This window comes from Fukomys damarensis, unplaced genomic scaffold (assembly GCF_012274545.1).
Source record: "Fukomys damarensis isolate Sample0158 unplaced genomic scaffold, DMR_v1.0_HiC HiC_scaffold_30, whole genome shotgun sequence".
In the NCBI taxonomy this organism is placed as follows: domain Eukaryota; kingdom Metazoa; phylum Chordata; class Mammalia; order Rodentia; family Bathyergidae; genus Fukomys; species Fukomys damarensis.
Genome location: NW_022900942.1, coordinates 17,132,391 through 17,158,784, shown reverse-complemented (window position 1 = coordinate 17,158,784; position 26,394 = coordinate 17,132,391). Strand labels below are relative to the sequence as shown.

The 26,394-nt window shown below is 34.2% G+C and overlaps 1 protein-coding gene across 1 annotated transcript in view; it reads left to right on the top strand.

Moving 5' to 3' along the window:
* The window catches only part of Ccdc102b (coiled-coil domain containing 102B), a 121,915-nt gene that overhangs the window by 32,105 nt on the left and 63,416 nt on the right, over nt 1-26,394 (top strand). The window contains exons 2-4 of the mRNA XM_010607290.2: nt 8,964-9,584; nt 11,847-12,064; nt 18,570-18,678. Of these exons, the coding sequence (XP_010605592.1) occupies nt 9,030-9,584; nt 11,847-12,064; nt 18,570-18,678 (882 nt within the window). The 5' untranslated portion in view covers nt 8,964-9,029. The remainder of the gene's footprint in view (nt 1-8,963; nt 9,585-11,846; nt 12,065-18,569; nt 18,679-26,394) is intronic.

The following is a 26,394-nucleotide window of genomic DNA, read 5'->3' as shown; positions in this document are numbered from 1 at the left end:
ACCTTGTGCTTGAGAGGTAGGCACAGTGCCACTGAGCTAAATCCCCAGCATATATATATATGGCCCATGAACAACAACAAAAACAAATATATATATATATATTCTACTAACCATGTGTGTATGTTTCAAAAACAATATTTTAAAATTCATTGTTTTTCTTGTCTTAGTAGTGAAGTGATTTTTTCTTTTTTTATCAGAATATACGGGTCCATATATACAATAACAATTATTTCTTTAGTATTGTGCTTGAATACATATTAATATATTCTCTTATTGTAATGGATTTTGCTATCATTATTGTGTTTTTATTAGAAGTCCTTGTTTTTAAAAAAATAAATCAAAGATTTCATCTGAAATGCATCTTCTATAAGTTAAAAGAAAGCAGGGCTGGGGATTTGGCTCAGTGATTCTGCCACCAGCCTTGCAAGCGCAAGGGCCCAAGTTTGATCCCTGGTATCATTAAAAAATACTCTGAAAAAAGTTAAAAGAAAGCAATAACTATATATAATGCAACACTGCAGTACCCTATTTTCTATTATGTATATTAGCCATTTTCCATTAGCTAGGAAAAAATACTTTATACCTTCAATTTAAAGATTTATTTTTTCTCATCATTTTAGAGATTTCAAGTCCATACTTTGCTGGCTCCAAGGAAGAAATGGTACTGTGAAGGGCATAGTGGAGAAAACTTGTTAACCTCTGGCACTCAGGAGGCAGATAGGCAGAGAGACATCTTATTATTCAGGACACATTTAGTCTTTCCTAAAAGTCACCAGAGTCTTAACAATTCCATCAATGTCAAAAAAGTTGCGACTGAGGTTCAAGGCAAACTCTTAAGTGTGAGGCCCTATGCCGGGAGTGGTGGCACACACCTGTAATCCCAGCACTCGGGAGGCTGAGGCAGGAGGATCACTGTGAGTTTGAGAGCAGCCTGGGCTACATAGTGAGACCCTGTCTCAAAAAAAAAAAAAAAAAATAAAAAAAAAAGAAAAAAAAAATGTGAGGCCCTATAAAAAATCAAAAAGAAAGCTAAACACTTTCAGCATACAATAATATAGAGTAAATGTTCCCATCACAACAGGGAGGAATGGAGCCATAAAAAGGAATCAGACCAAACTGATACCAGGAACAAGCAGGAAAACATTAACTCCTGCAGCTCTCTGTGCAGCATCCAAGGCAGGTTGTGGTGAGGTATGAGTGATAAAGGGCTTGGCCATCCCCGTTTCTATGTTCTTGCAGCGGGCACTCATATTGTCTTTCTTTCTTGTGGTTGCTCCACTCTGCCTGTGGCTTTTCTTGGCCAATATTCCATATTCTTGCATCTCCTGGGGGTCTCCACTGGATCTTCTGCTGTACAGTCAGGTTCACATGTCGAATTCTCAGGGACATATTGGCGTAACTGCCAGAACTTTTTCTAAAATCAGGGTGGAAACTTTCATTCCACATACGTACACAATGAATACCACATAGAAATTGCAAAGGTCTATTGTCAGCGTAAGTAGAAGCAAGGTTCTCTTGGACCCTGGCTTCAGTGAACTCTTAAATGACTGGATGGCTGAACTGAGACATATACTTCCTTAAGTGAGTGATCAGGGTGCCTCTGGAATCTCTTTTCAAAGCAGAATTATGGTTGTAGAGGTATTACTTCACAATTTACTGGCTCCAAGGCATGGTGGTATGGCATAAGGGCACGGCAAAGGAGAAATAATCCATGGCATGGCAACCAGAAGGCAGTGAGCAGCATGCTTCCTTCTTTCTGCCCTTTTGTATGCCATCCAGGCTAGCAGCATAGTGATTGGTGCCACCCATACCTGGGATGGGTTTTCCATTATCCACACACAGAACTCTGATAAGCTGATTTTTCATACACCTTCAATTCCAGTATCACACCCCTAATCCACATTCACTCACCCTAGATCCAGCCAGCTCCAAAAAGCCCCACCTATAATCACATGAAAATTTGGGGAGACATCAAGATACAAGCCATAATATCATGCCCCTGGCCTCCCTTTATGCAAAAGGCTTATAGTCTATTTCTAAGAATTGCCAAAGTCCTAACAGTTTCAGCATTCCTTAAAGTCTAAGTGCATAATCTCTCCTGATATTTAAGGCAAACTGTTATCTACAAGCTCCTGCAAAAGTGGAAAGAAAGTTAAACACTGCCAGAATATAATGGCATAAAATAAATATTTCCATTCCAAAAGGAACAAATAGAAGTATAGAAAAAAAGTGAGACCAAAGCAAACTCGAAAATCAGCAAGGCAAACATTAAATCCTATGGTGCCATTTCTAGCATCCAGGGCAATCTGTGGCAAGATGTGAACTCCAAAGGGCTTGGATGGCTGTGCTCCTATGAAACTACAGTTGGATGTAGCCCCAAAGGCTAACCTCTTGGGCCAGTTATGCTCCCTCATTGAAGTTTTTCCCAGACAATCCCATGTTCCTGACTTCTCCTGCTTTCTGGGGTCTCCACTGCCCCTTTAGCGTCACACTTACAGCTTCGTACACTGTCTTATAAAGGCCACACTGCCTGGTTTCCCAGGCCTGCTTATTAAATCTGGGTGGAAGCGTTCATGAGCTCACAACTTTTGCACTCTGCATCCCCCTGAAATCAACAGCATGTATGATGCCAAGGTCTGGCACCAACTGGAACAGTAGCCAATCTTCTTTCTCTTGGCTCTAGTGCTTGAGTATCTGGATTATGGAGCACTACCAACCCAATCCCAAGGAATAAATTCTCTTGGCTGCTACCATTCTGGAGCATGGTATTCTTGAGCTTCTTCCCAAAGCAAACTCTTTCACCTTTGCAGTTTTATGGGCTGCAAAGGGTGGAATCCTGCTGGTTCTTGTGATGCCTTCAACCCTTGTTTTCTGTTGTCCTATTCCTTTTCAACAACCGCATTCTCTGTTCCGTCTGTGCAGGCCACAACTTTACTGAAGCTTTCTTTCTGGACAAACTCAAACTTTTAAATAATTGTGTTGGGTGTTAGCCTTTGGTTTTCAAGGTATAGCTCACTAAAATCTCCCAACAGTAACCATACCCTCACCTCAATATTAGACAGTTTTGAAATTTTTCTACCGATGTAACTAGTCCACTTCCCTCAAACTCAATCTCACACAAAATCACTGAACATGAGCAAAATGCAGACAAATTTTCTGCCAAAGCATAACACACATAGTCTGGAGTCCAGAGTCTGAACAGCCAATACAGTCCTCATTTATAACTGAGGCCTCCTGAGTCTGGACGCATTTCTATCATTATCCTGGTCTTCTGAACTCTGACAAGAATCTCCCACCAAGTGCAGCTTACAGTGTTCCAGGGCTACTTCTTCATCTAGCATCTCCAAACCTTTTCAAACTATTCCCACGAGCCCATTCCAAAGGTTTCTAAATCACACAGGCAGGTACAAGCAACAACCACACTTTTAGTAGCAAAATCTGTCTTAGTTACTTTTCTTGTTATTGAGATGCAGTACCCAATACCGAATGTTAAAAGAGGAAAGGTTGATTTCGGCTTACAGTTTTTAGTGGTTTTAGTTCATACTTGGCTGTCTCCAAGGCAGGCTGGCATGGCAGAGTGGCATCATAGAGGAGAAATAGTCTATGACAAGCAGAAAACAGTAAGCAGCAAGCAGCATCAGTGGAAGCAGTAGCCTGCCTTCATTTCCATTTCATCCAGGATACAAGCCTATTGATTAGTACCACCCACACCAAGTGTGAAGCTTCTATTATCCACACCTGCACCGGCAACGATGGTAAAACCAATTTAGTTATCATACAAGCTTAATTCCAATATCATATCTTTAATCCATGTTCACACCCTAGAAACAGCCACAAACAGAAAGCCCCACCTATGAGTGCATAAGGCTTGTGGGGTAGTGCCTCTAGACAGAAGCCATAACACCATGCCCCTCACCCAATTTGAACAAGCAGGCCCACTCTGGATACATGCTGCCTCTCTTCCCACAGGACAAGACTATCCAGTAACTCTGAGGTAGCTCTGCATTTTGCTTCCCCTTGGCATGGTGCAGAAAATGTGAAGACTGAGTATCTCTCCTGATTCTGGATGACAAGCATTCCCTCGGGAAAGAAGGGAGCAAACAGACCTCATGACTATTGACATTAAGTCTACCAGACCACTCGAACCTCCACTCCATAGGTTACACCTAGCAGATACCAGAAAACTGATTACATTTCCCATCTACCATCATCAGCAAGGACATGTTTTGGCTTGGATAATAATCAGTCAGAGTAGAACAGACAGAGGGTACAGAAAGGGCACCTCAAAAACCCATAGGCCTAAAGCTAGGCAGAAAAAATTGTGATTGGTTGGATCCCAACACTTTGCTCCTTGGAAAAAAAGAAAACACTTATTCAAAAACCACAGGAATTTTTCTTCACCTCAGTCTTTTTATTTATTTATTTATTTTTGTTTTCGTGATTTTTATCTTTTGTTCATGGGTTTTTCTTGAATTGGGGCTAGTGTTCCTCCCTTTCTTCTCTATTTGGCCTATTTTCTTTTCTCTTTTCAAATTTGTTTCCTCTTCCTTCTTATCTATTGTTTATTTCCTGTTTTACTCTATCTTTTTTTTCTTATTTGTACATTCTTGCAACTATTCTCTAAGAAGATAGATTTATTTTATTCCACTTTTCTCTTTTCCTTCTCATATCACATAGATTAACTTTTAAAATTTTACTTTTTCATTCACAAAGCCACAACCTCTACCTTTACTACTATAACTACTGAACTTTATGAATCATCTTTACACTATTGCTGTTGAATACTGCTCTAGTGTTATTGAAGATTAAGTTGCTTTACTTAGTAGATATTTACTCTAGGTCAATAGCGTGCCAGTATTTTCTTTGTCTTGGTATTCATAGTATAATTATAGATCTCTTTTCTATGTTTAAGAATGATACATTATTGGACTTTAGGGTTTATCATACTCACTTTGTATTTGATACTATAATTGATGCTGATTTCATTACTATAGTCAAAGTTACATAGATGTTGCTGTTGATTGATTTTATTAGGATCCTAATACCTGGATTGCCCTCTGGTCGTTAATATTATTGTGGTTCATTCCCGAAGAACTGGTTTCTGGCTCTCATCCCAAGTAAATGGAGGTGACTGGATCCTAGGACAGAGGCAACGGCCAATAGTTAGCCACACCAAGAGGACCCTGCTGAAAAGGAGACATTGAGACATTAATTGAGACATTAATTAAATGATCTCCATACTAGAAACAAAGCCTTCTACTATAGTCAACCCGCTAGTTTCAACACATGAATAAGCAAACAAAAAAGTAGAAACATAAGAAGACAAGTCAAAATAATGCCTCTCAAAACTGCCTAAGTCCCCGATTCTGATCGATGGGGTATCATAAGGGAGGAATCTAAAAACCACACATCTCTTGAAATGATATTAGGGGAGAAAACAAAGGAGATCAGTAATTATCTGGCTAGCTCAAAGAAGATACAGCTTGAGAGATATTGCACCAAATAAACAAAAGTATTAATGAATCTACAGAAGACACTCTGCCAGTCTGCAGAAATTTTCCCATTTAATAGGAACTTAGTGTTATTTAGTATATATTATTTCTTCCTCCTTTACAAATAAGAACATTGATTCAAAGATACTCGATGTAATTTGTCCAAGATCACTTGTCTGAAACATGGCAAATTCAGGACTAAAACCAATAAAATCTGGAGTCCATCATCTTAAACATTAAGATACTTTTATTTTATTTTATTTTTTTCTCATTGAATTTATTGGTAGATTTTAGGCATGCAGTACAGTTATGTTCGTCATTGGGAACTTGTACCTTTACATGACAAGTCTTGGTTCTCATTTTTTCCCCTTGTCCCTGCCCTCCCTTGGTAGTAATATTGTATGTTAGTTACAGAGCCAATATATTTTATTTGCTAATGTGCTACATTAAATATTATTTACAGTAATTATGGTAATCTGTTCACGAGCATTTTTATAATATAGAAATCAGTACAAGAACCAAATCAAAATATTAAAATATCAACAATATTAAAATATCTTCACTTGGGCCAGGGATTTAGCTCAGTGGTTCGGTGGCCTGCCTTGCAAGCGCAAGGACCCAAGTTCAATCCCCAATACCAAAAAAAAACCCAAAAAACAAAAAAACAAAACAAAATATCTTCACTTGGGCCAGGGATTTAGCCCAGCAGTTCCTCTGCCTGCCTTGCAAGCGCAGGGACCCAAGTTCAATCCCCAATACCAAAAAAAAACCCAAAAAACAAAAAAACAAAACAAAATATCTTCACTTGGGCCAGGGATTTAGCTCAGTGGTTCGGTGGCCTGCCTTGCAAGCGCAAGGACCCAAGTTCAATCCCCAATACCAAAAAAAAAACCCAAAAAACAAAAAAACAAAACAAAATATCTTCACTTACTTAAAGGCCCTGTGGTATCTTATAAATACTTGAAAATAGTTTCAGTGCCCTCCAAAATAATCTATGAAGGGTGTACACATATACACAGGGAAAAGGAATAATTTAATGAATACCTATGCATATCAATGTCATTAGATCAAACAAGTTATTTTTGTGGGAGAAAATTTTTTTAGAACAGAAGATACTACTCAAGTTCATGATTTGAATTCTTAAGTCCAACTTATTTTTATTCAGTCATATGTGAATAAAATACATAGTTAATTGGTAGGCAACATCTCAATGTACCAGAATCCAATTATAGAGTCCTCAAAATACTAGTGATATAAAAGTTAAAGGGACATTTGAAAGATATTAGAATTTTATGATACTGATTTACTTTGAAAAATGGCAATGATAAATTTAATATGTTAAATTAAATTTTCTTCAGTGTGGAATTCTAATTGAAAAACATATTATATATGTATTTCTGTGTGTGTTTCTAATAAAACCTACTTTTTTCTGTATTGATTGTGGTTTCTCATGATCCAAGAAATTTATTCAGTCATATTATTATTACTCTCTGAATTATAGTAAATGAAGGGAACAATCACAGTACTCCAAGTCAATGCTAATTTAAATATGTTTGGACATATACTAATGTTAACAAAATAATTACAGCAATGAATCTATATTATTATCATAAGTATTATAATAATAAACAACAGGCATGGCACATTACAATCACTTTTCAAATGAGGAGATAATTAAAATTGAATATTAACTTTAATATTATAAAGTCTTGATTTTATAGTGTTAATATTATATGGTCTTTAAAAAATTTTGTGTAGTATATTTTTCAGTGAAAAAAGACTTAGTTTGTAAGTTACTTAGTATAATGAAAGCCATATAATTGATTAAACAGATGGGTCATAAGGAGGCCATTTATGATCTATGAATATAAAGTAAATGAAAAAATGGAGGAATTAATGTCATGCACATAGAATATCAAAGATTATTTACACCAGAAAATCATGCCTGAGAATAAATACGAGTAATCTTAAACAATCATGAAACTTTGTTGATTAAAAATGAACTGGCGGCCAGGGATTTAGCTCAGTGGTGCTGCCACCTGCCTCACAAGCTCAAAGTGCTGAGTTCGATCCCTGTTACCAAACAAACAAGCAAACATGAATCTGCATGATGTAAATAAACAATTGCTCTAAAGGGAAGATTTTATTTCTTGTGTTTTCAATATAGATGTATTATTATATTAAATTAATGTGTGCATATATTGATAAAATGCTATGCATTTTCAAATTAATTTTCCTTGGTATTTATATGGAAAATTTAGTTCCATTCCTTCACAAACTTTTGAAATTGTTGACTCCGTTTAGCATTATCTGTGCTGTGTATCCTCATAGCTAGAGAGAGTTCGATCACCATGAACATTCCCTATGAATCTATCATTGACTCCAGACAAGTTCGAATAAATAAATAAATACAATACACATAGTATAAATCATGCATTTAAAAATGTATATGTGCTTGCATCATTGACTAAGCTGTAAAATCTTTGATAACAAATACCATCTTACTCATGATATTTTATTCTTAGAGCTTATCACAATATTAACCTCAGTAGGAAATTAATGTACATATTAGTTTGATGTGATTTTTTTGTTTTGTTTTGTTTTTGCAGTATCAGGGATTGAACTCAGGACCTTGGTAGGTGCGGTGCCACTGAGCTAAATTCCTGGCCCAGTTTTTGATGTGCTTTCAAATGCTAGTAACAGAAAACTCAAGCATCACAGTTTAGATAAATATTAGATAATCTTTCTCACAAAGCAAGAAATCCAGAAGTATACATTGTAGGCCTCAAGCAACAGCTAGGTCATTAAGCCAAGCTCTTTTCCCTTTCTGTTCCATCATTTTAAATGTGACAAGAGGTCTGTTATACTTGCTCCTTCTCCAAATATCTTTGTGCGGGTAGGAAGAAAGCAGAGTAAAAAGGGTTTCTAATGTTCCTTCTCTCAGTATCCTTCATATGCCTGCTTTCAAGCTACTGAACAGTCACTGGGATGGGGGAAAATCATGAAAGATGTAAATGGTTGTAACTCCTGGCCTCTGGGATTGTAACAGGTTTGATCCACCCAGATATGAATAGAGTCTGCATTCTACTTCAACAAATGGAGGTTTCATTTGCTTAGGAAAAGGGGACCATTATGTAGTTGGTGAATAGCAAATACTACAAGTTTTACTTGTGGTAGACAATATCAAAATAAATATTACCTATAAAATGAGGTTTTTAAATGAATTATCATGTCACATGCTAGCCCCAGTTTCATCTTTATGGGTTGTTTTATATTTATTTGGTGACATTTCATATTTTTATAGAACATTACAAATTCATAAGTTACTATATATTTTTAGTTGTGCCGGAAGAGAAAATATGCAGCACACAAAAGATGTATCATTTTTAGCCTTGTTTTTTCCAGTGTAAATCTTGCTCTACTAATTGCAGGAAAAATGTTAACATGTAATTTTTTTCGCTGTTTTTTAAGGCCTTAAAAGATAAATTAAAATTTGATTCCATTCATCGATTAATCAAGGAATCACAAATCTTCTAGATGCAGCAGTCATCAATTAAACCACGCTGTGAGAAGGTAGCACTTGCCTCCTCCCCCAGGGATGCTGTTGATTCCTGCTTTCCACATTCTGGGCTACAAGCTCATGCCAGCCACAGTTTCAGTGCTCACTCCTTCAACACCAACAGTTGGGATGTCCGGGAAGAACTTCGACTGTGGGAACTTGAAGAAGTCAAGGCCAGAGCTGCTCAGATGGAAAAGACCATGCGATGGTGGTCAGACTGCACTGCCAATTGGAGAGAAAAGTGGAGCAAAGTTCGGGCTGAAAGGAACAGTGCCAGGGAGGAAGGAAGACAACTCAGAATAAAATTAGAGATGACGGTGGAGGAATTGAGCGCACTTAAAAAGAAACAAAGTCTGTTACTTCAAAAGGAGGCATCAGAAACCAATTTCATCCATGATCTGGAGCTTCCTACTTTTGCAGACACGTCCAACAGTGATAGAGCCCAGTTTCAAACTGCTTTACAAACGTATGATTCTATTGGACAGTATTTGGTGAAAAGACAATTTCCTATAGAAGAGAACACAAGTAGTAAGGTAAGAAAAAATTAATGGAGGAAACCAGAGATTATGCACAGTTTTAATGTATATTGTGATGGGGAGGAAGAGAAGCCGATAAATGTGACCATGGCTGAGTTCATCAGCCAGGACTGTCAGAGCAAAGCATAAAAATCTGTAGGTTTAAGCAAGCAAAACTATTTTTTTTTCCACAGTTCTAGGGGCCGGAAGTCCAAGAGCAAAGCATCAACAGGGTTAGTTTCTTCTGAAGCCCCTCTCCTTAGATTGTGTCAACTTTTCTCTGTATACATCTGTCTCCGAATTTCTTCTTACATGCACAATATCATTAAAGCATTCTAATGGCCATATTTTAACTTTATCACCGCATTACCCCCCCATCCCCAAATACTGTATATTCAGATCCAAGGTCCTCCTAGGTGTCAGGACTTCAGCATATACATCTTTGCAGTACAGAATTCAGGAATGTCTTCCTTAATATTTATAGATCAAAATAACACAGCATTTTTATGGAAGCTGAAATATTTGAAAATATGTCTCTATTCATCCTAATTATGTCAATAATAAAAAAGAATCCTGGAGTAGCTCGAATATTTCCTGAAGTTGGGAACCTTGGCCTTACAACTAACTCGCTGTGAAATGATACCTGGGAGAAATATAGAAAGTGCTTCATATAATCCACATTTGGATATTCTTGACATAATTTGAATCTTGAAGTTTCTGAAAACTTCACACAAAATAAACCTTTGAAAACTTTATTAAATCTAGCATTTGATGTACTTTTTTATCATTGAACTTCCTCGAATGCCCCTTTACTTTGATATGAACTTTTAATAACCCGTGGAACACGCTTCAAGAGATTTTAGGAACTCATGTTGCTTCTCGTCATAGTGTCAGTTTATATCTGTCACCTTTGACTGCACAATTCCATATCTTTCAACATTAGCTAATATCTTGCAGCTTTACAATTTGGCCTTAAATCTCACACCTCTTTATTTGGTTGAAATTTATGTTGTACATAAACTAGATTCCAAAGCAAAGGAAAAATACTTTTAAATTCCCTATTTGATCTTCAAATTTTTTAACTTAAAAAAATCAGTGATGCTAACACCTTTATGTATATTACTGGGAAATGGTATATATATCCTCAAAACACAGTTGAATTAGTATATAAATTTGAATACAATTGCTGGGATGAGGAAGCGCAGCTGACATATTATGCCTAGAATCCAAAAAATATTTCCACGTTATTATAGGTCTGCAGACTAAATCTTGGAAAGTGAAGAACTTTTTGCACATGCATATGCTGGGAAATCCTTCAATTCTTAGTATTTTATTTTATGATACCTATCTCTATATTATCAACATTAAGAACAAATAGTATTTAACAGTTATTAGTAAAGTTTTTAGATGAAGATTAAATAAAATTTCTCTTATTGTGTTGCATTTCAGAACAGTATAATTGTAAATGAATTCTGGAAAGAATTGACAAATAAATAATACTAAGTAATCTGACTTCCACACTGTATTTAAAAATAAAATAATAAAAATTAAATATCAAGATTTTGATTGACCTCAGTTTTGTTTCCTTTAACTCTTGTAAGTCAGGGTAATTTGAAACTAGACAAATATCTGTAGAATGATTCAATGAGCTTAAAATTATGATACAGAATTTTGGGCGCAGTATTTTGTAATAGTCTGTGTTTATTAAATGTATTCCCATGTTTACTAAAATGTATATATTAAATGCTATTTGAGATTTGACTAGTGAACTAGAATTTAATACAATAAGCTTACTAAAATATTCAAGACCTGCTTGAAAATTATTTATACCCCATCCTCCAAAAATGTTATTTAAAAAAATCAATTGGCTTATTTTGGAATTCTCAAAGAGCCTGTGACAGAGATTTTGAAGAAGAATTAGTGAAACTTGGTTGAAAACTTTTTATAGCTATTTAAGTCTGTACAAAGCTATTTTTATCTGTAATTAGAAAAAATAACAAAAAATGATAGCATAACTTTTGAGATATTACTTTATTAGATACTTTATTAGTAAAGTTTGAACAAGAATGAGATTTACCTTAGTCATATAACAACACTATTTCTTCTACTAAGTTTATTGGTACATTTAAGGTAAACAGTACAGTTACGGTTAAGGAATGATAATGAAATAAACATTTGGATTTTATAACATTTATTTTCTCTGAAAAATATTTTTTCTGATTTTTCTTCTGGGAAATTTAACTATTCAAGAATAATAATTGTCACATCCCCCTTCCCCAGGAAGGTATAGTTGTTGATGCTTTCCATTTAAATGAGGAGATGAAGACCAGTTCAGATATTACTGATTTATTCAAGTGTATTGGTTCTGGAAACTGTGCTGTGGACCCTGGGCTCAGACTACAAGCAATAAATCTGCCTTCAGAGGAGAAAGGAACTAAAATTTCAGCTTTGCAGATCCATTTGGTTGAGTTCCAGCAAACCTTATGGAAAGAAAGAGAGTAAGTGCTAAGTATTGTCTCTTTTAAACAAGTCTGAGATTCAAATCTTTTAAAGTTAAAAAAAAGTCACTTGGTAATATATTTAATCTATGTGTAGTTATTATGTTGTGAAGTTTTAAAAGTGATTTTAGCATATATTCATACTTTCAATTTTTCAAGGCAATTTATAACTTGCTAATTTTTAAATTATTCTTTTAAAGTGACTTTTATCATAACCATATTCTCATCATCTGGTAGAGTCATATTAATCACATTTGAATTCTTATTGTATCTGGTTGCAATTTTCAGCATATAAGCTATTTTGCAGTATTATTGCACTAGAGTAACTCAATAAAAATAAATAAATGTGTTTCATATTAATAGAGAAATCAGTTTTGTGAGGTACTGATCACAGAATATTGTCCATTGGGGTATAAAGGAAAAACATCATAGATTTGTTACCAAATGACCTGGATATTCATTTAGTGTTGATATATTCTAGTTATATGAGGGTAAGCTGTTGTCCTATCTGTAATACTTGAGGTATGATATGATATGTTCTAATTATCTGTTGTAACAAATTTGCCTAACTTATGATTTGTTCAGTCTCAGCCGCTGTGTATTCTATTCATGAGTCTTGAGTCTGGCTTGTAATGGACAGCTCATATCACATGTGACGTCAGCTGGGATGGTTCAAAGGCTGGGGATGACTGACAGTGAGGGAGCTGGATTGCTGCAGTCTAGTGCATTCCCCCATTTTGTGGCTGACCTTGGTTCTTACCCAGACCTTCTATTGGAATTTATGCAACATGGTCTGTCATTGTGGCTGCCTGACTTCCTCATAGCAGAGTGATTAGATTCCACTTGAATATGCTAAGAATATTCAGGGATATAAACACCATTTCATTGATCTTGCCTCAAAATTGAACATCCTTTATTTTTTATTTTAATTTTTTTCAAAGGAATACACCCTACTAACTCTCAAACACTAGGTGTTAAAATTTGGCTGGATGAGCACCAAATTTCTGACACATTTATTACTGAAGGCCCTTGCAAAGGCCAACTCAGTTTCAAAGGAGAGTTCACTGTCAGAGAAAGAGTGTCAAATTTGTTTTATGATAAGAGGATGTAAGATGCAGTCATTGTGTGAGACATCTTTGCAAAGTACTCATCACAGTTTTGTTCACAGAATACTTCTAAAGATCACACGCAAATGTTTCAGAAAGAGACTGTAATATGAATTACTTGATATGTTTTTGTTCTAGTTCCTTTATAATAAGGGGAAATATTAGTATAGTGAGGAAAATTTAATGCACTTTGAGCGTGGTTTTCAAATCTGAAAGTAATTATTTGTCCATCTCCTTATTTATGACTGTTAATGAGAACTGAGATGTGTATCTCTCTCTCTCTGTCTATACACATATATATATATATATATATATATGCTGGTGTATATATGCATATGTATATATATTTTTTTTCTCCAATACATTGTGCAAGTATGTGCTATAATAGTGGTTTTAATTTCCCTGGTTTAATTAGACTGAAATAGTGATGAGTATGACGAAAAGCCTTTCACAAATATTAGAAGCTCTTCACCTGCTATTCTGTTTTTGTCAGTTTATTAATTCCTCTGATATTTTCTAGAACTACTAATTCTATTTTTCAAATTTCGTGTTTATTAATAGACAGTAATAACATAAGCATCTGTGTACAGATTAAATAATATTCCATCAGGAACAAATTCCTAATAAAGGCAATCAATAGTAGAAAAAAGAATGAAATTTATGCTTACACACATATTGACAATTTCTTCTAGACCTAAAAGTCTCAGTCAAATTTGAACCTTTATATTTATATATTTTTTAATTACCATTATGTTCACTTTTTATTGTTTTGCTTTGTTTTTTTGTGGTACTGGGGATGGAATTCAGGACCTTGTGCTTGCAAGACAGGCACTGCACCACTGAGCTACATCCCAGCCCTAAATTTATATTTCTTGATGGATTTATCTTTGATAGTTTTTGTTTGTTTGTTTTTGGTACTGGGGATTGAACTCGTGTCCTTGCACTTGCAAGACAGGCCACCGAACCACTGAGCTAAATCCCTGGCCCCTATCTTTGGTAGTTTTGATCTTTTGTCAAACCCATTTTCAGTGTAATAGGAACAATATGTTGCATTTACCTTGCTGTAACTTTTATATTTTAAGGTACCAGTTTTAATAGTAATCACATGCTATTTCACCCTCTACAAATGTGCAAAATATATTTTAACTTCTTGTAATAATGAACAATATTTAGATAAGTAAATTCTTCAGTCCTCAATAAAATTTTAGTTTACAAACCATAGCCATAGCCAGATGATGGGGAGCGGGAAGGGATCTTTTGTTTTGGTTTTGTCTTCATACTGTTGTCCTCTTTGAGAAAGGATCGCTCAGATGTCATGAGTTATAGCTGATTTGTCTATAAATTCATACGCGCATGCAGTCAACATGAGGTAATTGTAATCTTTGTAATATAAAAAGGGAATGTTCCCTTAAGGGTATAGTATTACTGTATTATAAGTCTAATAGTTCAAAAATTTCCTCATGGAATTTTATGAAGATGTGAATGTAATTTTTTCTGTGTTCCCATCTGGTGAGAAAATTTCCTTGACTAATGTACAAGAACCAGCAGATGAAACTCAGGGGACCATTTCCACCATTGTTTCAAGTAAATGTCTTCATCAACTGGACTAAAATTACTCTATTATTTGCTTGTAGGATCCTGTTCAGTTGTATGAATATTACTTAGTATTTTGAGGCTTCACATGCTCTGAACATTTATATATTTCTGATGACTTAAAGATACCCTAAGTACAGTACCTGCGTGTGGTGGCTCATGCCTGTATTTCCAGCACTGTTGGTAGCTGAAGCAAATGGATCACAACTTCAAGCCTAGCTTGGGCAATTTATGGTTATAAAGAAACTGTGCCTCAAAAATAAGTAAATAAATGACAGAACTGGGGACATAGCTTAGCACGTAGGCACTGGGTTCAATCCCTAGTACTGCAAGAAAAATAAAAATAAATGGATTTCTAAGTACAAAATTGGGAGTGAAAGTAGGAAAACTCTAAATTTTATAGACTGTTATAAAATGGATATCTACATGCTGTCATATTGTTACTAGTTAATTATTTTGACTTAACAAAACATTCTGACATTAATAAATTATTTTAGAAAATACTGATTATTTTTCCATGAAATTCTCCACAGTTCAAAATGGGTAGTATTTAATCCCAGATATTTATGCTTCAGGATCTTTCATTTCTGAGAATCATTTTCAATAGTTTTTCTGTTTAGATATCAAAATTTAACTTCTAATTATGGTGATATCATACTAGATAATAAAATATCAAAAAATTGGGAAGAAATATAAATACATCTTTCCTTAAGAATAATTTTAGTTCATAGCTTACCTTTTGAGAGTCTGCAAATTTTGTATGTTCTAGCTACATTATTCTTAAAAGTCTATTTTGTAAGATTAAAAATTATATTTTAAGGGCTGGGGATTTATCTCAGTTGGTGGTGCTGCCTGCCTCAAAAGAGCAAGGTCCTGAGTTTGATCCCCCCAAAAACCAAAACAACAATAACAACAACTATGTTTTATAATAGTATCTGTGATTTTTGTTCTTTTAAAGCACATATGCATGAAGTATGCAATATCTGTTAGAGTAAATGTGAGCATTTCTTTTCTGTCTTGTAGTTCAAATGGTGCTACATCACATCAAGTAGCACTAAATCACAGCAGTGTACACTTAATTATACATTTAACTATAGGATTAATCACTTTTTACAATCTCTTTGAAATCGACTTAATTTGAATAAAAATGAAGGATTTATAGAGTGCCCTCTGCTGCATAAATTTAGGTGTGTGTCTTTAATACTCGCTTTCACAAAGCTCCAAACTCTTCTTTATGGAACCATAGTAAAAATATTCAAATGTATTTCATAAATTTTCACGAGCTAACCTACTTTCTCACTCTCAAGACCAAACTGTAACTCTTTACACAGTAAAAAAAAAAAAAAATCTAATTAAAAAAAAAGAAACGAATATGCCAGTTATTTGGGACATTTATTTAGAATAATATTAGTATATTTGAAATGTTACAAATCAGTCTTATGAAGGAAAACAAGTTATTGTTCATTCTAGTTTCCTTTAGTAAATTTTATTATTTTTATTTCTTGAATTGGTTTTGAATATTTTCTAGGTTTAGACATAATCTAGATGTAACTTTATCTTTAAAGTTTATTCCTATAAAATTGAAATGTAAAAAATTTTTAAAGGTCTTACGTATAGATCTCATGAAAGAATAGTACACCAATATTTTTGCAATATTTTTAAGGATCATTTATACTTCAGTAATCAGAGTTATTTTAATATTTATATGAACTATTTTGCTCTGAAAAATTTGAGTTAATTTGTCTTTAAATTGTCATTTGAAATGCTAAGGTGTAATGCCAAAAAGAAACTCATGATTTCTGAATTTAATTATCTAGAATTTTTAAACCTATCAACTATATTTTTTCTCTATAATTTTATTTATAAATAAAATAATTCTCACAGTTAATTTTAGTGGAAATTCATACAAATATAGTTACTTAAAATATTAAAATTTACCAATTAATTTTGTTTGCTTTTAAAATCTTGCAAGTACAGACAAATATTAAAACTTATTACACATGTAGACCTAATAAATCAAAATTAGATTTAGAATAATGCTTACTTTGAAAGTTCCCATAAGGTTACAACCTTGGTACTTTAATTTTCTCAGCTTTTCACCTTAAATTCACAAATCCTAGTAAATACCGATTTTCTTTTGAATTTTCTAATATGCATTATCATCCGGAACTTTACAAGTACTCATATCATATGTCCAGTATATTTCAGGGTGCAATGGTTTGTACGCAAACTTTCTAATTTAATAAAAGTATTACTATTTACTGATTTGCTAATTATTTGTGTACATCCTTCATCTCAACATTCCAAACACATCCACTAAAGACAAAAATTACACACAATAAATAGCTTAAATGTCAGCTGGCAAATTCTGCTTATCTGTCAAATATTTAGGCTGACAGTGATAATCAGGAACTACAGATATTCATAACCATTGTTTATAATACCTAGACTTGTGGGTTAAATCTGTTTGTTAATTTTGTTTAATGTATATGCTGTATTAATAAGGTATTTTTTTGCAGCAAGCCCTTTGCAGTAAAGCTAAGTGCTGTTTCTTTTATATATTTTTTAATTTTATGGCTTGATTCGTGCATATATAACTGTATGTCTTTAATAGATGCTCGATCTACTTGATTGAACTCAATGAATATATTTACAACTATTTTGAATTATTTTCATGTTATAGCTTCCAGAAAGCCATATTTCTTATAAACATGTACGACATTCAATTTTACATTATATTCATTTTCTAACTCTGTAAATGTATTTCAAAAGCTTTCTAGTGAGATTTAACATCACTGAAATAGATCCATGAGTGCATTTATTATTTATTTATTTATTTATTTATTTAGTACCGGGAATTGAACTCGGGTCCTTGAGCTTGCAAAGCAGGGCACCGAACCGCTGAGCTAAATCCCCGGCCCTGTCATGAGTGTATTTATTAATCATAACAACAACAAAGCTGTATTTTACAACCATTTTAGTGTTATGTAACAATAAGAATTTATTCAGCTACATCCCAAACAAGAAATTATTTTATCCAATTCTGCTTCTGTTATGTAAACTAGTATTTGTGTCAAAGCTTGCAGTTGGGTGAGAAAATCAATTCTGTTTGTGAAGCTAAAGGAAAAAGTATGGGTGTCTTTAAATAGCAGTTTAATCACACAGGTGAAGACAGGCCAATTGAAAAGGTCAGTATGTGCTAATGACAGCCACAAATAAAACAGTGACTCAGGCTCCTGAATACTGTGCGCAAAGGAAAACAAAATCAATAATTTTGACATTAAAGTGTAAGCTTTAAAACTTAGTTGTCTTCCAATTTTTACAAATGGAAATTTTAAATTAATTTAAATAGTTTAAAGAGCTCAGTAAAGTTGTTTTATTAAAACGAAATTTCAGATATCTAAAATATATCCTTATATGGGTGTTCTTTGTTATCTCAGAGAACTTCCCATTCATACGCAGTCACAATATGAAAATGAATAAAAAACTACGTTAAATTTATATGTCAATATGTATGGATTTATGTATCATTATATATATTTATGTATAATTGCTACACATGGAACTCAATAAATGATAGGAATTCAAAGAAATGAATGGAGAAGAGAAAGCAAACAGTCAAATTAAATATGTTTACATACAGCTAATTAATGGAATAATACATTAATTCAATATTTTTAATTTTAATAAATTGAAAAACTTTCTCCCTTAATGATTGGACATATCAAAAATTAGAAAATTGAATGCATTCCTAATTATTTAAAATCATGTCGACTTTGCTTTCTTTTTATTCTTGAATGATTTAGAATACGTGCAGCTTTGGAAAAAGAAATAAAACAAATGGACTCAGCTTTGTCTCTGTGGAAACGGAAGTATGAAGAACTGAAAAGATCAAAGGAATCAAATGGGAATGAGGTATGGTAACAAATGATGTAAAGGAATAAACAAAAGCTAAGGTTTTCTCTCTTTGGCTCGGTAACCTAGTGGGCAAAAGCAGAATGCTCAACAGAAGATAATTATTAAAAATTCCTCTAACACCAGGCGTGGTGGCGCATGCCTGTAATCCCAGCACTTGGGAGGCTGAGGCAGCAGGATCGCTGTGAGTTCGAGACCAGCCTGAGCTATGTAGTGAGTTCCAGGTCAGTCTCAACTACATAGTGAGACCGTCTCAAAAAACCAAATAAAATAATTCCTCTAAGAAAATTTTCTCTAAAAGATAATATTGGAAATCAATCTTCAATAGTTTACTTAGAGTCAGAGCATAAAATGGCGTATTCTACATGGTACATTACTTGTAGCTTTATGTTTGTCCACTTTTTAAAAAAAATGCAATTGTATATATGTAAAACAATCTACATGGTTAATGATCAACTACACATTGCATTTAATGAGCCATTCAAAAAACGTATGAAAGAACTGCTCAAAATAACTTTACATCCTATCATCCAGCATACATAACTTTTTATATTATTTTATGAAGAAATCTGATGACAACTTTCATCTAGTATTTTTAGGCACTTTTCGTATTGTATTACACTTTTTTTTTTTCACTATGTAGTTCAGACTGACCTGGAACTCACTATGTAGCCCAGGCTGGTCTCGAACTCACAGTGATCCTCCTGCCTCAGCCTCCCGAGTGCTGGGATTACAGGCATGCGCCACCACGTTTGGCTTTGTGTTATACTTCTAAATCACTTGCTCTGTACTTTACTATTGAATTATTACAAAACTTTTGTTATTGACTCTAATTTCAATGATTTTCTAATATCATTATTACAATAAAAAGTATGAAAATTCTGTCATTTGTGACAATACTAGTGGCACTTGAGATCATTATGTTAAATGACTTAAACTAGTCACAGAAAGACAAGTATTGCAAATCTCATAAGTAAAGTTGATCTCATAGAAGTTGAAAATATAGTTTGATAACTAGAGTGACAGGGAAAATCACGAAAATTAATTAATAGATATTAACATTATTAGGGCTAAGAAGCGGATCTGGCATTAATTTAACAGTAGGATAATTGCGGTAATGATAAAGTAACAATATTTCAGAAAAGTAGAAGAAAGTATTTTGAATATTTTGGTCATAAAGAAATAAATGTTTGAGGAGACTGATAACTTTACCATGATTTCAATTCTACACAATGCGTATATACATATATATATATGAAAATCACATGGTACTCCATAAATATATACAATTCATGGTTTGTGTTTTAATTAATTTTATTAGTACCTTTAAATTACACAATATAATGCCATTTGCCCACACCTTTATATAATCATTCTTGGTTCTTATTGTTTTCCTCTTCCCACTCCTCTCCCTTCAAAGACTGATCTACAAAGTCTTTGTTTCCATTATTTTTCATTTTCTCATATTAATTCCATTCCCTTCTTTCCTTTCCCTACCCCTCCCATTTATCCTTCCCCTTTCTCCCTTTTCCTCCTGTTTCATATTATCTATTATACCTTTTAGTCCTTTGATGTATTAAGTAATTTAATAAAAGTAAGTGAGTATATTTTGTTTACTAAAGATTGTTACAGGGAAGGTATGAAAGAAAATATGATGTGCAAAGTAAAGGAAAGGAAAATTGAGCAAAAATAATGACACACTAAATACTTTAAAATAGGTTCATATTTAGCAGGTGTGTGTGTGTGTGTGTGTGTGTGCAATATACATAAGTGTGTATATGCATACACATATACAGGACTATATAGATTTATAGTATTTGTATATGCACAGGTACCTAACTGAAAATGATATCCTTGGAAGTGAACATTTGTAGTTAATTAACATTTATTGGAAGAATAGTTCACAGCACAAAAATCATGTTGGTTCTTAGAGTGCGTGTGTATACAATGAAGGTTTTAAATGTGAATAGGAGAGCTAATATTTAAGATAGAATTGATCTTTAGTTTAAAAAGAAACTCACATGGATGTACAATGTCTTGCCACTAGTGTGCAGTGCAGACTTGGTAATATTACTTTTAGTTTCATAAACATTTTTATACAAATAATGTAGCATTTATATAGCAACTGTTTGGAGGAAAACTCATGGTTTTGAGTTGACTTACAAAGCAGTATACTGTATATATTTTAATTACATGTTAAAATTATATATCATATATTCAATTATATATATATATTAATAATATATATTAAATTATATATTTACATAGTTTTATATTTAAAGACATATTTCTTCTTAAAGTTGCTTTTACAGTAGCAAATTTGAAAGTGTCTACTCTAAATTGATTAGCAAAATACTCGGGTATGAGAACAAATACAGTAAACATAACATTATACAGTAAAAATTGAGTGTATATTTGATGACTCCAAAAATTATATATGAATGCATATGTGATAGTTTTATCAGGTAAGCTACTGATATGGCTTCAGAACAGAAGAAACCTAACAGTGGAGAATTTTACTTAAACTTTTGAGTTTATGTTTTATTAAGATGAACTACAAAGCTAAATAAGATGATGAACACATAATATGTATTGTACTTGAAAAGTTTCAAACAAAGATAAAAACATTGCACTTTTTATGAGATTTAAAAAATATCTCTTTGCCGGGCATGGAGACGCACTCCTGTAATCCCAGCACTTGGGAGGCTGAGGCAGGAGGATCACTGTGAGTTTGAGACCAACCTGGACTACATAGTGAGTTCCAGATAAGTCTCAACTACATAGTGAGACTCTGTCTCAAAAAACCAAAAAAAAAAAAAAATCTCTTTCTACTTTCTAACAAGGAATTTGTGATATACTTAGAGATTTTGAGCATAAGTTCTATGCATGTATATTTCAGTTTTTATAAAAAATAATAAAAGTTTCAAAATATTTAAAAGCAGAATTAATAAGAATACTAAACCACATGTAATTATTTAATTCTCTTTTAATAAATTATAACAAAACAGATTTTATAAAATATTTTCAATGTCATTTTAGTCAATATAAACTTAAAATATTTAATGTCCAAGTACAGTTTATTGACATATATAAAATACTACAATACTAAAAACTTTATAATATCTTTCCTTATACCTCAAAAATTCTGATAATGACCTCTACTTTCCCTGTTTCTCTTTACATACAAAAAAATTACTAATTAAAAGTATAACTATTTTCTAGATACTTCAATTATTAAAAGCAGCATATTTTTGGCTTAGAACTCCTAATGGAAATATTAGAAACGTTAGAGTTGGAGATAGATGCACTTAATAGGCCTAAATTTTTAAAAAATGTATTTAAAGTCTGGTTTTCTTTAGAGGAAAATTATTCTTAAATCACAGACATTTAGAGAAGTGTAGAAATTTAATCCTGAAGTGTAAGTATTTAAAATGCAAGCAAGGCAATGAGCACTAGCAGTAATTAAATCCAAATTGCTGTTCCAGTGTTAAATTTAACACTTATTCAGCTCTTCCTTTAGAAGTCTGTACATATTGATTTGATATGCATTCCAGTGGTGCTGAAATGATCATTTCTAGGAAATCTCTGGGTCTGGAGGATCGAATATTCATGTAAATAACATTGATTGCAAATAACTACGATACCTCATTTAAAAAAGCAGTGGCTCTGATTCTTTTGATAATGGAAGAAATCCTCTTCCATACGTGAGAGTACTAATTACATTAATCTCAAGTTGAAAGATGGAAGGCAACGTTTTCATTTTTCATGAAGAGTCTGATTTTACCTGTTATCTCTGTGTGTGTGCACCAGAAATCAAACTCAGGACCTTGTGCTAGCAAGGCAGGTGGCAGCACTACTGAGTTAAATCCTCAACCCTACTTGGTATCTTTTTGATGGATTTTTATTGAGATATTTCCTCTTGTAATCATAAAAATATATTAGCTTATAATTTATAAAGATTTATAAAATTTATATAGATGGGCATTTTGGAACCCTATATGGTACAAATAGCTTACACTGAAGTCTTATTTTAGATAGATGATTAAAATTATTAGTTACATGTGGCTAAAGTCCTGCATCTACACTCTACCTTTAAAAAAAGATATGAAATATAGAAATTATTCCACACAGTTCAAGAATGGGTCCTTAAAGTTGGTGAAAAGATAGTGAATAGGTAGTTAATAGGTCCTTAAAGGTAGTGAAATAGTTGTATAATGCAGCACTAGAAAAATTGTCAGGTCAAGACTAAGTTTGAAACTAAGTCATCTGTTGTAATTCCTGTGGCTTGAAACAATTATTCCTTAGAAGTGATTGAAGCAGTGTAACTTTTCAATTCTCACTTCAAGCTGTATCTCCTATGACTTTTTTCCACTTCTGCTACTTCGGCAGACAGAGCTCATAATCTTTGCTTCTTTTCCCATGTCTCTTCTCCACCACTGCTGCCACTCTTTAACTCCTTTTTTTCCCCACCAACAAGGTCATCCTTGTTGGTGATCCTTTAAGGTAAGCCTTAAATTACATCATGTTTGCCCTTTTCTGGGAATACCTCAGTGACTTCTCTTTCATCTAGATTAATAGTTTCTTTTCCAGTAACTTGGAAGCCTAAGCAAACCCAAACACACCTGCCTCTTTTAACAACTTGATGGACACTCAATAATGACAGCATTTAAACAAGCAATAAAAAAATTTTAGTAAACATTCCCCAGTAGATGTTTATTTCTTTTCTTTCCTTAAAGGATTGAATCCAAGGTCTTCACACTAAGCCTACTTCCATCCTCCCTCCCTCCTTCCTTCCCTCCTTCCTTCCTTCCTTCCTCTCTTGTCCTCTCCCTCTCCCTCTCTCTTTCTCTCTCTCTCTTTTGACAAGGTCTTGCTAAGTCTCCAAGTTGCCCAAGTTGCCCAGCACCAAGTTGCTCAAGCTAGTAATCCTTCTGCCTCATCTTCTCAGAGTGCTGGGAGGCAATTATGTTTGAATCATGTACAATTCCTAAGGGTAGCTTTTCATATTCAGTTACTCTCTTATTCCCTGGGTCCTAAAGGTCACATATATGGACTCAGGCATCTGATTAAATATTAGAAAACACAGAAAAAGGAATAACATGCAAGAATGTTTTATTTGGATTGTTACTTTCCCTTTCACAACTTACACATGAGTACCAACATGCATATATAACACTGAATTGTAAAGAACTTTGAGACATTTGCTCAGGTTTGATACCCCAAAATACAAAAAACATTTGATAAGCATTTAACTAACTAGTTTGTCATGAGAAAATCAACATGTTACCTAATATAGTAATACTTACTAATATGCTATCTTATTAATAAATGCATTAGTCAAATATTGCTTTCATTATTATTGATAATTTGTGAAGAATTTGACATATTTAAGAAAATGTGGCTGTCACTTTCTTATCACTGAAACACGATACCTGATACCCATAATTTAAAGAAGGAGAGATTCATTTTGATTCATGTTTCAGTTCATGATCAAGTGGCTCCAAAGAAGAAATAGCATGACAGAGGGGGATGGTGGAGAAAGAGCAGCTCACATCGTGGTGGCCAGAAAGCAGAGAGAGAAGAGGAGAGCTAGGGAGGAGGTTACCAGGACAACCCCCATTCACCCACTTCTAACCAGCTTTATCTCCCATCAGCAAGACGACTATAGTTCCCACACAATTGATTCTCTTCCAAAAGCCCCACCTATGAGTATACGAGACTCCTAAGGGACATCTAGATATAAACCACATCACACAGTGCTCTTCCTAATATTAAGCCCTCAAATCAAGAGCTTGACTTACACAAACAAAGCTGGACTAGACAAGTGGAAGCTTTTATTTCACTTCTGGGTGGGGGGTATCTAGTCATTCCATGTCCTCTGTTCTTGAGAAAGGTTGCAGAATGTGTGTTTCTCTCTGGTACTTCTTTCCCATAGAAATGAGATGGGAGTGAAGGATGGAGCAGTGCTAAATGTGCCCCATTTCCTGTTTTGAAATTGCCAATTAGCAGTTCCCTCTTCCTTGTGGGTGGGAATGGTAATAAGTTCAGAGATACTTGGAGTACCAGGGGAATAGTTGAACATCCACAGGGATGGATGCTTTGAATAGAGAAAATGTCCTCCTTCATCATGATTTCATTCCTCCTGGGTCTCTCCTGTCCCTTCTTTGTCATTCTCCCCTGTCCATGCTAGCCTGCAGCTACTGAGATGTGACCATTAAATTAATGTCAACTTGATTTTCTGGAGAGCTACCTTAGGGAGTCATAAAGCATGCTTTCAGGTATGTCTGGGTGGGTCATGAAGGTGTGACCTTGGGGTACATATCTGATTCCTTGCATCTTCTTCTCTGGCCTTTTTCACTGGTTTTGCTTCCCTACTACCATAAACTAAGCATCTTTGAAGTAACCATCATTGACTAAGATTTGCTCCACCATGTCCTTTCACCATAGCATGCTTGGAGCCAAACAATCAAGGACTAAAATTTTCATATTGTTAATCAAATAACCATTTTCCCTTTCATTTGTGAGTGTCAGCTATTTGGTTCCATAAATGGAAAAATTGGCTAATATTGAAAATTGATAGCAGGAATAAAGCCACTGCTGTGACCATTACTGACCGTGTGGTTTCAGAGCCTTTGGAACTGGATGGGGGAAGCGTTTGAAAAGGTTTAGAGACAAAGGCTAAATACCTAGAATGCTATAAGTAGAACCTGATGGATAATTTTGATTAGAGCCCAGAAGACCACAATGCTGATAGGAATGTGGAAAGGCCAGGGTTAGAAGGTATCTGTTAGGAATAAGACTTTGGTAATTAGAAAAGTGATCATATGTCTTATAAATTTGCAGGAAGCTAAGGTTAAGGGCAGTGGACTAATTTATGTGGTAGAAAAAAAATTTCAATGCAGCCCAAAATTCAGGCTATAGAATAGATACTACTGGCTACTTTTAGCTAGATTTACAGTGAGAATTGACAACAAGCAAAGCAAAATGTTTGACAAGTTTAAATTCTTGCCCCCAAATAAGCACATGTAAAATTGGGGCCCAAAGAGACTTAGAAGCTGATGAGATTGGTACTATTAGAAAGAAACACAGTAATTTGGACTGGAATAGAAATAATGATGTCTTAAGGGTATTTCAGGTGTCAGAGACTGTAAAACTGTAAATGTTTTATTTGAAAAGAGAGCCTCTGAGCCCTCTGATACAGAGTGGCTCTCTAGAAAATTATTTCCTCAGGGTACATTTCACTCTGCTTAGCTATTTTAGCACTCAGAGGCCTCTGCAACCATTGTCCAAGAGGAACTAGTTACTGCTTGAACTGGTAGCAGACCTTAGCATAGTCTATATGATCGTGGTTTTACCAGCATGCAGAATATGAGACTTGTGGGGTCAGGGAGATTTCCATCCAAATTTGAAAGAGAGATCTGTGATGCCAAGGAAGGAACTATGGAGAGGTAGTGCATGTAGCTATGGGATGAAGCCAAAGATGCAACAGAGACTTCTTAGGAAATTAGAGATTCCAGGAATATGGAATATCTGCTGAGAAAGCTGCAGGCCATGAGAGGAAGCTGGTCAAGTGAGAGGCCACATAAGCTATAACCAACATGGGTATGTGTTTAAGGGTTGTCCAAGACCTGTGAAACTCACATTTTTATAATGTATCTTGGGTGCCTGATATGATGCTACAGGAATTAATGCTTGCTTTGCTGGTTTTCAGTCTTG